Raw genomic sequence first — 15,226 nt, 5'->3', positions numbered from 1 at the left:
TCACCTGCTGGGCCCTACCTGAGCTTATCTGCTACAAAAATGACGCGGCGCTCCAGCAGCAGTGAGGCAAAGATTCGGATAAGCTGGCGCACACTGAGGCAGGTAAAAAGGCACTCGAAGTCCACATGCTCCAGCCGGGAATCCATGGGCCGCCGCAGCTCTAACACCTGCAGGAGAACAGTGGGGCAAGTGGGGCAAGCCAGATCAGGTGGGTGCCACTCCTGGGTCATACACAAAGCGACCGGAAGCTGGCTCCCCTTCCCACCTGCTTTCCCAAGGCCTCTAACCCACCCCACTGTGTAGTAAGACCCAGTCTCCTCCTCCACTCAGACCACAGCTCTGCCCCCACAGTACTCAGACGCCCAGCCTGTGGGCAACAGGGCTAACTGAACATGGGGGAGGCTCTGGAAGGAAGGAGCTGGAGAGCCATGTGCCAGGCTCTCAGGAAAGGGGGGAGGAGAGCTGGCTGCTCTTACAGATGAGGGAGGCAGGGAGCCACACAGCTTCATCTGCACTGCCCTCCCTGCCCTCCTGCCCGTCTCCCCAAGGAAAGGACTTGGCTCTGCGCTGCCCAGCTCCACAGCTGATCGCTGCCCCTCCGCGCGGCTCTGCTCACCCATCTCTGGACAGACAGTGCCAGTGTCCTTGTTGCCATGCCCCCTCCCTTTCCTGCTAGGAAGAGTTTCCTTCCAGAGGCTCTGTCCTGGCCTCTATCTCTATTGGCTTGTCTAATCCCTGTGCCAGGGACAAGGGAAACACAAGCTGGCCATTCCACAACCTTGCCAGGAAGCAGGACTCTCTTTATCAGGGCCAGACCTAGCAATCTTCCCTCCGGAGAGGTTGCAAGGCCACTCTGAAGGTTGGTGCTGTGGCGCAGGGACCACTTCCCTGGGGGCAGTCATGAGGGTGGAGGGTAGCAACTGACCCTGGCAATGAGAGCAACAGGAAGTGCTGACGCTCAGGCCAGGCCAAAGCAGCTCTCACCCGGGCCTGCCTAGGCTTCCCCTCGCTTCCTCAGCGTATGTGGGCAGCACAGATGTGTAGGTCTCCTGAGAGCCAGGAGGGAAGACGCATGCCCTCTTTTAGCCCTATGGTATCAGAGCCCTCCTCAAGAGGCTTCACCCTGCCTGATCTCATTTGTTCCTCAGAGTCTAAACAAGTGAAGCTCTAACTCCTAGTTCAGTAGTCATCCCTCTGGGCCCAAGGGAAGCAGCAACATGGGCACAAGTTGCCCTAAGGATGTGTCTCTTTTATAGGGTTCTGTTTACACTCTGTCTCTCCCACCGGATGGCGAAGCCCCAGAAGGCCCAGTGATTAGCAGGATGTGGGGTACACCCAAAGTGCTCAGTGAACGTGTGCTGAAGGGATCCCTTACCACAATCACGCCAGAGGCCTCTGCACCCCTCCTGCCCTTGCCCCACCTGGAAGAAGTCACAGTGAAGCTCCCCCAAGCCTCCCTCCTGAGAGCCTGCATGCAGTCAGCGCCCCACTCCTACTACCCCGAGGGTCCGGGCTCCTCCAGGGAGTGAGGGTTCACACAGGAAGCTCACAGGACCTGGGCCTCTCTTCATTCACCTGCCCTCAAGGAGATCACAGTCCAGTGAGGCTGAATGAGCCTAAACCATCACAGCCCACCAGCTACGTGTCAGGATAGGGGAAAGGCATCATTAACATCTGCACAGGGCGCTGAGAGGGCTGAGAGGTCAGGGCAGCAGCTCAGAGCACAAGATGCTTAACTTGGTTGTCCAAGGAGAGAAGAAGGGAAGTGTCTACTAGGCAAAAGGAAGCAGGGTTCAGGGACAGTAAGCGAGTCAAGTCAGAGCGTTGAGACGAGGCTGGTGCGCGGGCTGGGCCCCATCCTGAAGGACTGACTCCCAGGCATGCTACTGGGCTCTCAGGGTAGGGTCGGTGGTCCTGCCCCCAGGTCATGCATGAAGCAGGAAGTCCCTCCAAAAGAGCGTGGGAGAAAAGATGCTACAAGAAAGGCCTTAAATGGCATTCGCCACTCCCAGCAAACCCAATGTTTCTTTAGTCAGACCATCTCCACTCCCTGCAGCAACTAAGTTATTCCTTCTTCCCTCTCCTCAAACCCAACATCCACCTCTCACTCTCAGAGGATGACCTTCTTTTCCATTGTGAGAAAACTGCAGCCATCAGATGAGAATCCAGAATCTACAAGCCATGGCCCTTCCTTGCTGTTACACAAGGAAGTGCCCTTCTCTCCTGAAAAGCCAGTCTCTCCCTGGATCCCACCGCCCTGCCTTCTCACTGACAGTCTGACTGTCCCTTCCCTCTGCTGCTGCTTTAACCTCTTCCTCCAATGGGCCACTCCCACCAGCACCCAGACAACCACCTTCAACAGACTCTCCCCTGGCTCCACGTTACCCTTCAACCACTGCCCCTTCCCCATTTCTCCCCACAGCCAAACCTCTTAAAAGCTGTCTCTACAGGCTAGTCCCCCTTCTCAACCCCATTCACTTCTCAACTCTCTCTACTCAAGCTTCTCGGTCCCCTGACCACCCCCGTTTCTGAAACTCAAGGCGTCCCGCCACATCTCATCCTGACCTCGCCTGAGCCCTCCTTCCTTTCTTGAGAGGGCCCCTTCCTTGGCTTCCTGGGACTCCTCCTGTCTTAGTTTTCAGGTCTGCTGCTCCTCTGCTGCAGGCCCTCTAAATGCTGGAGGCCCTCGGGACTATCTTCTCTTCCCTGTCTACACTGTTTGCTACTAAACATCTTCTCCGGGGTGTCTCGCAGGCATCGTGAATGTAACGTGCACGGAGTCAAGCTCTTCCTCCTCACAAACCTCCCTCAGGTGCTCCATCCGCTGACCTGTTGCTCAAGCCAGAAAACTGGGAATTCGCCTTCAAATCTCCCCAACACTATTCCCTATTTCCAATCAAACACAATGTGCTATTGACCCTAATTCTAAGGCACATCTCCAGTCCATCTATTCTCTTCACCTTTTCGTCCACACCTTAATCCAAACTCCGATCATCTCTTGCCTGTACTACTGCAACATATCCAAGCTGGTCTCCCTGTTTTCACTCCAGTCCATAATCTACACAGCAGCCAGAGTGAGCTTTTAAAATCACATCTCGGATCTCATAACCCTGCTTTAGAGACATTCCAAACCCTGAACTTGGCCTACAGGTACCTTGTGATTTGGCCCTGCTGTCTATCCACCCTGCTCACTCCCTTTTTCAACCATCCTGGCCTTTTTACCCTGTTCCTTGGCAAGCGTCCACACTTTCCCAACTTTTGCTTTTACATGCTGTCCCTCTACCTGGAATAATCCTCTCCCGCCCATACCCTTCTCTTTTAGTCTCCCTCCTCCCACTTCATCTGGTTGACTCTACTCACCTTGGGTCCCCAGTAAAATGTCATTTCCTCAGAGGAGGGCTTTCCTGGCCCCTAATCTAAAGCACATCCCGTTACACACTCTCACTCTGTGCTTTCACTTGGCACCTAACACTTTTAGGGGTTATCTGTTTCTATGTACAAGTATTTATTTAGTGTCCGTCTCTCCCACTAGACTATGAACTCCACAAGGACCAAGCTGTGCCCCTCTTTAACTATATGACTCTGCCTCAAGGTCTGCAGGAGCCCTGACTGTGAGAGAGCACATATTCTGTCAACATTTGATGAATGAATAAAAGGTGGCCTGCAGTTTAGTCCAAACAGGTCAGGGAAGGCCCCTAGAAGCTGCAGAGAGTTGAGCAACAATTACAGTTCTGTCATTCACTCTTTTTAGTCCCTGTTGGTGAGGTGTGCAAATGTGCTGAGCAAGGAAGGGGCCGTGCTCGGCGCCCCAGAGACTGAGCCTTGCCCCAGCAGGTCCCACGCCAGCCCCAGTCCATGGTCTGAGAGAAGAGGCAGCAGAAATCCCTACCTCATTGCCAGCCCCCGGCAGGAATGTCTTCACTTTGATGGTCTTCCCTGGGGCAGGGAAGGGTGATTCCATGAGACTTCTCATGAAGGGATAGACCAAAGCGGCGGAGATCCCACGCCGGCGCTCCACCTCATCTAGGACCTGTGCCCACCGCCAGCAGCCCAAAGAGGAAGGGTGTCAGGGCGCCACCCTCCCCTACCTCCTGGGCAGAGAAGAGGGCAGCCCGGCATCTGACCAGCCCGGGCCGAAAGCTGGGAGATGATGGACTATCTCGCCAGGAGCTTCATACCCTACCCTTCCCGTCTCCCTGGCCACTCGGTGTCGGCTCTACTCCCTAACTAGTCCTTGCCTCAGACTCCAAGATCTGAGTAGCTGGGCAAAGGAAATACCACTTGAGGTCGGGTTCCTGGGCACTTGGCTTCCTGCAGGGTCTCTGTCCCCAAGGACTCAGCTCTGCCCACGGCCCAGGGTGAGCTGTGACATTAGCAGACACTGCCGGTGCAGGAGCTGGTATATGGGGAGGGAGTCGGAGAGCTCGCTTGTACTTGCCCTTGCATTCTCGCCTTCTCTCACCCTCTCACACACAGACAGGTGGTTTTCTCATCTAAGCCACATGCAGATACTCCTATGGGAGCTGTCAGCTGGGGGAAGGGGGAGGGAAGTAAGCCAGAGCCCTCTTACCTTGGAAAACAAGCCGAAGCAGCCAAGGCGGCTGATGACACAGTACACCTCTGGCAACCGAGGCCCCTTCCCACTTGGCTGGGCCAGGACAAGGAGGAGAGAGACACAGACACAGAGGACGCATGGTTACTATATCTGACTCCTTTTCCTTGGGAACTGAGGACGAAGCACCAGTCTTCTAGTGAAGACTCTGGGCCTCTTCTAAACCTCTACTCAACCAGGCCCCCAAGGAAAGGGCTGTCACTCTTTGGGGGCAGGCTTCAGCCTCTGCTGGGCCTTCCAGCCCAAGGTACCAGACTCCTGCCAAGCTCTACACAGGCTCCGCCCTTCCCCCCCAGGAAGACACTGATGGGGGCTGGCAAAGGACAAAGCGGTTGGGCAGAGGCTATAGGGTGATTGTGGATTTATATCCCTAAATCCCCAGGCCCCCAGTGGTAAGGGAGGGACTTGTGTACATCCTTAGGAGCAAGCCAGGCGGTCTTCTGCCTCCCAGAGGGGACATTCTGCAAAACATTCCTGTTCTCAGTTGCTCTTTTCTCCCTTCCTTGATCCATCCCCATTCTAGGAAAGCAAACTGACACCAGATAAGAGAAGCAAACTACTATTTATTGAATATTTACCGTATCTGAGTCCTGGGCTTGGAACTTTCCAAAAACTTGTTAGATAGGCCTTATTATCCCCCTTTTATTGATGAGGAAACTGAGCTCAAAATTATTAAGCCATTGTCCAAGGTCATGTATAGAAGTCATGGAACCAGGAGTCTGTTTCTGCCTCTGATTTGCTGTATTACCTCTAAAGTATGCTGCCTTCTGACAGAAAGGAAGGGAAAGAAACACAAAGAGACTGGGCAGAGGCATGTACAGAGTAGAGGAGAACAAAGTAAAAGGGGGATTTAAAAGGTAGGCAGCTGAAGGAGATGTGCACTGAGAGCTCCCCAGGCCTGGAGCCCCCAAATGCAGGCTGGAGTGAGTCCACAGGAGTCGACTTCTCCAGCCAGGGGCTGGCAGGGCTCTGTGGCTGCCTCTGGCTCAGAGGCCTGGAGTGCCCAGCAAGGCCGAGCGGGGAGGGAGCAGAGCAGCAGGTGCTGGCCCCTCAGGCAGGCTGCTAAGCAAATGCAGATGGGCTATTTCAGTCTCCAAACCTGCTGGCCACACGTCACAGATCTAAAGAGAAGGCAGAATCTGTTTTTGTCCATATTAGGCCTGAAACTCACTCCTCTCTTCTTCTCTCTCCCCCGCCTCCCCTAAAGCCCCAAGTGATTAAAACAAGTATGTGGGATTTGGGTTAGAATCATTGTGTCCAATCTGCAGGAATGCCGAGCTAGTGCCAGCCCCCTTGGCAGGGACCCAGCCCAGGCCCTCTCTGAGCACGCCAGGACAAACATGCTCTTCCCTGGGGGCAGCAGGCCCACTGCAAAGGAGCAGCTCTGCTCCATCTCTGCTCCTGCAAAGGCAGCCTTTGGAACGCTACCCCCCCTCCCCCAGGCCCAGGTAAAGCTGCCTGGCTCCCCACCTGGCATCTGTACTGCTCTACCTTCCCTTAGCCCCACTCACCAGGCATTCTATCTCCAAGTACTCCTTCTCCCCAGACTACCCTTTGGGGTGATCCAGGATACCAGACTTGGTGTTAAAGGACTTGGGGTCAACCTGGCTCTGGCCCTGATTGGCTGTATGACCCTAGGCAAGTCATTCTACCTCTGAGTCTCAGTTTCTTAATCTAAAGAACATATATAATAATACTGGGTTGGCCAAAAAGTTGGTTTGGGTTTTTCCATACGATGCTATGGAAAAACCCAAACCAACTTTTTGGCCAACCCAATGCCTCATGGGCTATTATGAGTAATAAAGAAAATGACATACTTAAAGCATCTAGCCTGGAACATAAACAGATCCCAAATCACAGTTCATTCCCTTTGCCCTGCCTTCTACATTGAAAGTCCTACCTCCTCTACTGGACTATCTAACGTTCCTTGAAGATAGGTGCCATGTCTAGCTCATCTTTATGTGCCTTTAGCGTATGCTGCCTAACCCTCAGCAGGTGTATGCTACATGTTTCTGAATGAATGAATGAACAGCCCAGAACCCTTCACCTGGAGTCCCTGCTATGCATCACCTTTGCCGAAGATCCCCCTCATCTGCCCCTTCTCCCACTAAGGCCTGGGAACCCTGAAACTCTGTCAACAATACCCCTGGTGAGCCCCAGGGGAGTGTGTGTGACAGGACTCCCTTTACCTTTACCTCAATCTATTTCCCAGGACTAATGAGAAGAGGGATGGTGTAGTGCTTCTCTCTCTACAACATGGCTTATATTTTCAAAACCCTCCCTTTCCCTTGAGTTCAAGGCATCTCTCCCAGAATCCCACAGAAGGTACTGCTCTGTCCCTGCTCAGCCTCCAGCCCTACCAGACCATGGACAGGATGCACATGAGGTTGTCCAGGTATGGGGGTGAGGAAGGTTGTCCTCCACCCCAATCTGATGCACACACACATACTGCTGGGTTGATGTGATCCTGCAATCAGGATCAGCAATCTGAGCCTGTAAGCCCAAAGTAAATGAACAAAAAGAAAAAGTATAGAAGAGCTAAAAACATATGACAGCCCAGTAGAAAGTGATCCAATCTCTTCCCTTATTGTAGATTATCTTAGATCCTGGGGCCCAATCAGAGGGGAACTTTAAGTCCTGCCATCCCAGGGAGTGCTTCGTGGAGTGTGTGTGCGTGTGTGTGTGTGTGTGTGTGTGTGTGTCCGTCCTCAGGCAGCATACAAGGAAGCAGAACATAGAACAACTTGAGTTTCTACCAGCTCAAGTTAAAGAAGAGCGTACACACATACAAACACTGTGGCCCAGTCCCTGAGGACCGAATGGCCCTACTTACTAGTAAGCGCCTGCAGTAGCCAAAGCGTCTGCTGCCATCCTCCCCAGTCAGCATGAAAGAGAACGTCTCACTGGAACAGGGAGAAGTCTGGCATCAGGGAAATATCAGAGGACCCAGGAAACAGCCCCCAAGAAGAGGGACCGCCCAGGAAGGGGGTGAAAGACCAGGCTGCGGTAGGAGAGGAGGCTGGGACTAGGGTGGGCCAGAGTCAGCTGCCCACTGTTATGGGGGTAAAGGAGGCTATGCTAGACCAGGCCTCACCTGCTGTACTCTGACACAGGAAGCCAGTCCTTGGCATCAGGGAAGCAAAACTGGGGAATGGCCTTGAGCCTCTCTTCTGCCTCCCGCATCTGCTTGGTGGGTCGGTCCAGCTGCAAGGAAGAGGAATATGGGGAGAGAGAGATAAGAGAAGACGTGGAACTTGGGACTGGTGGGGGGTAGCTGACAAATATCTCCTCCCCCGAGAGTCCTAGGTGGCACTTGCCCAACTGGCATGCTTCTCAGCAACCCTACCCTGACCCCACTCCCATTTCTCACAGAGAGGTCCGGGTGTGGGCTGAGTCATCATTTATTCATTCAGTATATGCCAAACTAGCACTTTCTATGTGGCACCTGGCATGTGCTGGGCTACCAATAGAAAACCAAGCGGACAAGGTCCCTGTCCCTGTGCATTCTGGTCAGCAGAGTGAGACAATCGACAACAAAATTTCAGAGGGTGCCACAAAGGAAATACACAGGGCGATATGACAGAGATAAGTGGGTGGGTGGGGCTACTTTAGAGTGTCTAGAAAGATCTCCTATTTGATCGGAGAATGAAGAATGAGAAAGAGCCAGCAGCCAAGTGAAGAGCTGGGGAAAGAAGATTCCCGGCAGAGGCAATGGCAGAGAGAAAGGGCCCGAGTGTTACAGGAAGAGAAAGGAGGCCAGGCGGGCTGGCTGGGGGCAAGCAGGGAAGGAGTGGTAAGAGCTCAGGTACGTGGGGGAAATGGGGAGTGAGTGCTAATGGGTACAGGGTTTCTTTTGAGGGTGATGAAAATGTTCTAAAATTGATCACATAACTGTGACTATACTAAAAGTTATTGAATTGTATGCTTTAAACAGGTGAATTATATAGTATGTGAATTGTATCTCAATAAAGTGGTTAAAAAAGAGAAAAGAAAAGTAATAAGGTAGGAGAAGTAGCTGGGGGCCCTTCCTCAGGACCCTTGAAGTCCTGGAAACAACGTGGATCTCATTCTAGGCACGCTGGGGGGTGTTCTCTCCGCCCTCATCCTCCGAATACTCACTGGCCCAAACCCACCCCCTCTCCTCCCTCCCGGCTACAGGCAGACACGCTCAGGGCTAGTGCAGCGAGGTGAGTTGCTAAGGCAGGAACAGGATCTCTCTTCTTCCCCAGATGGGCCAGGCAGAAAGGAGGAGGCAGAGGAAGGGGCAGGGAAGGAGGGAGGCGGCCTCACCTTGGGAAACTGGTAGGAGACCTCAGGGAGGTACGTGTTTCGGGATGGCTTCCTCTTGAGCGACACCACCACGAAGCACTCGAACAGCTCCCGTTCCTGCCACTCGAGCAGCTCCAGCTCCAGGGTCCGGTAGCTGGGTGCGCGCTTCAGCATGGACTGGATGTGGACCAGGCGCTGCGTGTGGGCTGGGGGCAGGTCACACGTCAGGGACGAGATCCCCACGTTAGCCCCCTCCACCCCACGCTCAGGGCTCCATCCCCAGGGGTCACCTCTAAGTGCAGGAGCCTAGTCTGACGGCCTGACACAACGAGGTCTGGGGGAGAAGTGGCAGGAGCAAGGTGTGTAGCCTGTCTGCCCTGACACAGTCAGGGCGTCCTGGAGCCTCTGGAGGCTGAGCTGGGGCCAACAGACTGCCTGAGCCAGGCACATCCAGGGATGCATCAATGGCACCCAGCCACCCCTGCCCCTGTGCCAACAGGACTAGAAGATATGAACATCCACGAAGCCTTCACCCTAGGGCCCCTATCAGTCCTTGGACTTGGACCCTTTTTCCCTGTCCCCAGGCACAAAGTCCACTTGCCCACTTGCCTGGGGGACCAGCAGAGGAGGGAAGGAGGGAGCTAGTTCCCACATACTTTAATCATCCAGGAAGGTCTAGGCAGGGCTTCCCAGTAGAGAAGGAACAGAGGTTTGCCCAAGGCCCCCTGGAACATGAAGGTCCCAGAACCTTTCCAGGGAGGTGGTAGCTCTCCTCTCTAGGGAGAGGGAAGATGAGTGGCCTCAGGGCCTCCAGAGTACCAGTTTCCTCAGACTTTGGCACACTTCTTACAACCAGAAGAGGTACTTGTAACCTACTGAACCCATCTCTGACTCTCCAGATTCACAAAACTTACCAGGCAAACCTAGCACCCAATTTTCATGGACAACAGCTTGGGAAAGTAAGGCAGGGTCACCAGCCTTAAATTTGGGAAAAGGAGATGGTTGCATTTAATCTCTCAGGGTCGAGCTCCATGACTGTAGGAATGGACTCCCCTAGAGCTCCTTGCTCTGTTGGCCTCGTATCCTGCCTGCCATCGCCTCTCCAAATGGGGCCACTCTGGGATATTGGAACTGCATGTGCAGATAAGGGAAGGCTGATTCCCCACAGCCAGGGCAGGAAAGGGGTCCATGCTCTTGGGGAGCCATGCCTCACCTTTGAACCTGTCGTCGGAGTCGCTCTCGCTCTCACTATTCTCATCTAGAAAAGTTAAGAGCAGAGTGCATGCTTGCTGAGCCATTGCCCCACAGCAAATGTTTTCTGTGCCCCCCACCCAGCTCTTCTCATGAGGGATGTACCTCGTCTGGGCTCCAGTGGGCCCCTGGCCAGGTGCTGCGTGGCCCGGCGCCAGGGTCCCTCAGAGCTCAAACTGCAGGTGCTAATCTATATCCAAACCCCTATCCACCCAGTCCTGGTTCGGGGCAAGCTGAGGGCCGAAGTTGGAGGCTGAGCCAGCAGAGAGGCCTATCAGCCTGGAACACAAGGGTCTTGCCTCCAGGAGGCCAAGATTTGAAATGGGAAACAGACCACAGTGCTCAGTAAGTCTGGCCTTTCCTTTTGCCAGATGCAGATTCCCACACCCACTTTCCTATTCAGGGCCTCACAGCCCAAAGTCTGCACTAACCCTTCCCAAGGCTTTCTTCCCTCTTTGGCCCTCCCCTCCTATGTGGCCACTTTTTCACAAGGCTCTACCCTCCTAGAAGACAGGAGGATCCCACGATTGCCCCATGGAAGGGTAAACTGAGGCTAGTCCATGCCTCTCCCCACTTCTAATGCCCAAGGGCCCCAGAAACCTGAGCCAGCTCAGGCATCCAGGCCTACCTCTCAGTGATGATGTCTCAATGCTGGACATGGACAGCTTTTTTAACCTCTTCTTTCCCCGCTTGGCATTGTAGATGGAGTTAATTCTTTGGACAAGCTGGGTGAGAAAAGCAGGGAGGGTGAGGCAACCCTAACACCAACTGCCCCGGCTCCTCAGAAGGCTGATTTACAGAGGCCGTCCATTCCCTTACTGGTACAAGCCTTCTGCCCTCTCCGCAATGGGCCCAGTACTGGTCTCCCTCCTGCACTGGCCCCAAGGGCAGACTGGTGGCTCCCCATCTACTTGTCCCCTTAGTGGTCTCCTGCCCCCAAGACAAGGACTTTACACTTAGCTCCCCAGAGGAAGGAACTGTGATCAAGCTAGACAGGATGGGAGCTCCTGGGTCTCAAGAGTCCCTGAATCAAGTGAGACAAAGAGCTGCTCAGAGGCAATAACAGGAACAAGGATTGAGCCTTTCTCCTCTGGGCTACAACCTGGGGCCCTGGCAGGAAGGAGCTAAATTCCCAATATACCCAAGCATTGTTTGCAGGCTAAAAATACCACTTGGCTAAATCCTGCTGCTTTGGGCTGGGGATTTGGGCCTGGCTATCTATGTGTGCAAATCATTGCTGAAAACTCTCAATTCTGAGAGTTATAGAAAGGAAGACCCATGTTTGGGTCCTATGTCTTTCAAAGCCTGGAGATGTCTCTGCATACACAGAGACTTCGTGCACCCCACACTCACTAATGGGGAGCTTCTTAAGGACTGTTTCCATCCACCCAGTGGCGTAGAGTACTCCCTGGGGGCCAGGCTAGCCTGTTTTCCCTTAACATCTGCACAGCATTAATCACTTAGGGCATCTTTATTGATAAGAAAAGGAAATTAGCCAGATGAAAAAGAAAGGCCAGTGCCTGGACCTGAAATTGATTTCAGGAGAATTGAGGAAGCAGGCCCAGATTAGGGAGGGAGGGAGGGAGGGAAGGAAGGAAGGAAGGGAGGAAGGGAGGAAGGGAGGGAGGAAGGGAGGGAGGGAGGGAGGGGGGGAGGGGGGAGGAGAAAAGAGCCACTGCCTGCCTGCCCACCTGCCCAGCCCCAGCCAGCTCCAGCTGGGGAAGCTACCTTGGGAATGCGGCGGGCCCGGCGGCTGGACAGCAGTTCACTCGTGGTGCTGAGGCTGTCCTCATTGAGGCTGGAGGGTGAAGATGGCAGGCTCAACTGAGCCAGCAGCAGCATGTCGTCATGGCTGTGCCTCTTGGGTAATCGTGGCAGCCGGTGGCTCTTCCTTTCTGACCAGTTCCCACTGCGTAGGGACTGGCTGCCGGGTTTCAGGGAGAGCTGGCATGGGAGAGGGGACATGGGAGAAGGACTCAGCACAGATGCCTTGGCTGGCACCTGTCTGCTGGGACCTGGACAGAGAAGCCACAGGCTGGCATCCCAGACTCCTCCAAATCCCACCTGGAATTTCCATCTACCAGGGTTTCCTCTTTTAAGAGCTCAGCTGCTGATCAGCAGCTCAGGGCTAGATTCGATACTTGCTTCCACAAAGGAAGCTTAACTACTTCTTCCAGAAAAAAGAAAGCAGAGACTAAGAAAACTGGGCTGTCTATCTGAGTGGAAAAAGAAGACCAAGTGAGAAATCTGCGGGCCCCTCCTGAGCTCTGGGACACGGCTTAGACTCTGCTCATTACTGGGTGTGGTCGACGGAGCCAGTCTCCCCCACTCAGCCCCTGAGTTAGTCCTAAAAGGCTTCTCTAGCAGAGGCCAGAATACATGTCAACCCAGCCCTGCTCACTTCTTCCAGGGAGAATACAGGGCTCTGACCACCAAAGCCTGGCAAGGCAGGCCTCGGAGCCAGTGGCTCCCTCACCTACATGGTCCTGGACTGCTTCCATCCCTGCCTGGATCTACTTTCTGCCTCCCTCTGTCTAGACTGACACCCTTCAGCACAGGGCACCTTACTCTTGGCGGATCCGGCTCACCACCAAAAAGCCAGCACCCCCGCAAACTTGGCATGCCTTCCACCTGCCGTCTGGATGTGGCATTGCCTCTCATCACTCTTCAGCAAGTCCTCCTTCCCTCCCATCCCCCAATTTCCCCTTCCCACCCAATCAGTCTGGAAATACAAATTCAATGGAAGCTTATTTGAACAGAGCACATTAGAGAGGTAAGTCTTTTATAAAAAGTCACATCATTCCAAAGCCAGAAGAAATAATTTTTATATTCTCTAGCCAGTGTTATAAAATATCTAGGAGAGGGGCTTCCCTTAGTGGCGCAGTGGTTAAGAATCCGCCTGCCAATGCAGGGGACACGAGTTCGAGCCCTGGTCCGGGAAGATTCCACATGCCGTGGAGCAATTAAGCCCGTGCGCCACAACTACTGAGCCCATGTGCCACAACTACTGAAGCCCGTGCACCTAGAGCCCGTGCTCTGCAACAAGAAAAGCCACTGCGATGAGAAGCCTGCGCACTGCGACAGAGAGTAGCCCCCACTCGCCGCAACTAGAGAAAGCCTGCGCGTAGCAATGAAGACCTAACACAGCCAAAAATAAATAAATAGATAGATAGATGAATAAATAAATAAATAAAATTTATTAAAAAAAAAAAAAAAGTCTAGGAGAGTTAGAGTTGCTTGGGTAGGTCCAAGATAGGATCTCTATTCTCCTGCCTCCTGTCCACCGTGGACAAGGCCAGAATGAGCTATAGTCTAAGAGCTTCCTTCAACTCTTCACCTTTCTTCTCATTCTGCCTCTATCAGTCCATTCCTCGGAGATTCATCCATTCAACCATTTATTCAGTGGGAGTGGTTCCAGGTCCTGGAGACACCTGTCTAGTTCTCCAAATCAGGTTCTTGGGCCTACGCCTGGCCCCTAAATGCCAGTGCTGAGATCAGTTCTGCCAGAGCTGCAGAATACCAAGACTCCAACCTGGGCCCTGTCTTCCTGTTTCCAGGAAGGGGAGGAGAAATAATGATTAGACAGGAGATGACAGGGGCTCCTGCCTTAGTTTTGCAGCTCAGAGCTCAAGCAGTGAGGGGAAGAAGGTGGGACAGGGTGCCCCTAAGAGCACATCTCGATTGGCCACAAGCATATCGACACGGCAGAAGTCCCTGAGTGCAGAGCTCTTCCCTGACGTCACCTTCGCCTAGCACTATTGAGGCAAAAAGCCTGAGTGGAAGCTGGCCCACGCCTCGTGCTGACCCTCCAGGCCCAAGTCAGGGCTGCTGTTACCTGAGCGGGTGGGTTGTTGTACTTCCTGTCCTGAGGACTCCACATCCTGTGCAAAGAGTCCAAGGAGTTCTCAGACAGTTGCTGGGATTTTCGTCCTGCTCTTCGGCTCTTTAAGTCCACATCCTCATACGGATTCTCCTTGGGCAGATCTCCTGCAGAGGAGGAAAAGTTAGAGAAGGGGGAGAAGGCAAGAAGGAAACACACACACACACACACACACACACACACACACACACACACACACACACACACACACACACACACACACACACACACACACACACACACAAATAAACAAGCAGAATTCCTGTGAGCCAAAGAGAGTGGCTTCTGCCTGGCCCTTCAGCTCATGAGTCATGCAGCTGCCCGTCTGCAGTGGGGAGGCTACAAACAGATGCTGGCTCCAAGTCCAGAAGCTGAACCCCCCACCTCCAGTTCAGCTCAGCCTTGCCTGGCCTCTGCTTTGTAAATTCAGGGACTGCACAAGACTGGCTCAGCCACCCATGCCTGTGCCCAGCCAGAGGACAAAGCCAACACCAGGCGTCTCTCCTTGGCTCCAGTCCCTTTGCTGCAAAAGCCCCAGAGATATACAGTTCAAGGTAGAAAAGGCTTTCAGAGGTCACACGGCTGTCCCTTCACCCACTGCTCCCTGAGGACCACTTCTGGAGATGGGCATGGAAGGGCGCTGCGAACTCTAGGGTGCCGGGCTTCACCAGCCCTCCCTCCTGCCTGTACGCTGTGCCACAGCTCTCTCAGGACAGGGCTTTTGCCTGGTACACCGAAGTGGTGAGCGCTCAGTATTATTTGTTCAATGAACCGCTCTGACTACAGCGTCACTCCACTTCCTCCACCACAGACCTCAGCAAGAAGACAATGGTCAGCAATCCCCTTTTGGAATAAACTCTCCTGCTATGACACATGGGAGATGTGAAAGGCTTGAAAGGAGTTTGGGCTGGAGGGGTGGGGTTGGTGGGGAGTTCTTGTTTCTCTTCTCAGGACTCAATTCTAAAACCCCTGGCAGTAGGCACTGTATTGGCACTCAAAGTCCAAAGCATAGTCCCTGCCCTTGAAGAGAAACCCCTTCCCACAAGCCATGCCCTCCTGCCCCTTTCCTGCCAACACATACCTGGACTTTTCTAAAATATAATAATATCATGAGCAGGGTCAGTCCTAGAATCACAGTCGTGCAGCAGAATCACAGTGGTGACAAGGTCCACGGGGACTGTGAGGAAATACTGCCCTCTACTGCCCTTTGTCTT

At 53.6% G+C, this 15,226-nt stretch overlaps 1 protein-coding gene across 12 annotated transcripts in view; it reads right to left on the bottom strand.

Moving 5' to 3' along the window:
- Positions 1-15,226, bottom strand: part of DENND2B (DENN domain containing 2B) — a 178,143-nt gene that overhangs the window by 12,820 nt on the left and 150,097 nt on the right. For 11 of the 12 annotated variants that reach the window (XM_079928526.1, XM_079928527.1, XM_079928525.1 and 8 more), the window contains 10 exons: positions 13,968-14,119; positions 11,861-12,076; positions 10,761-10,857; positions 10,095-10,139; positions 8,903-9,087; positions 7,707-7,816; positions 7,446-7,515; positions 4,571-4,648; positions 3,890-4,030; positions 19-167 (listed from right to left, as the gene is read on the bottom strand). In XM_079928526.1, coding sequence (XP_079784652.1) covers positions 19-167; positions 3,890-4,030; positions 4,571-4,648; positions 7,446-7,515; positions 7,707-7,816; positions 8,903-9,087; positions 10,095-10,139; positions 10,761-10,857; positions 11,861-12,076; positions 13,968-14,119 — 1,243 coding nt within the window. The remainder of the gene's footprint in view (positions 1-18; positions 168-3,889; positions 4,031-4,570; positions 4,649-7,445; positions 7,516-7,706; positions 7,817-8,902; positions 9,088-10,094; positions 10,140-10,760; positions 10,858-11,860; positions 12,077-13,967; positions 14,120-15,226) is intronic. The other variant, XM_079928520.1, reaches the window with a different exon arrangement.

Source organism: Stenella coeruleoalba (assembly GCF_951394435.1).
Source record: "Stenella coeruleoalba genome assembly, chromosome: 8".
NCBI classification, from domain to species: Eukaryota; Metazoa; Chordata; class Mammalia; order Artiodactyla; family Delphinidae; genus Stenella; species Stenella coeruleoalba.
This window is presented reverse-complemented; position numbering and strand designations above follow the sequence as displayed.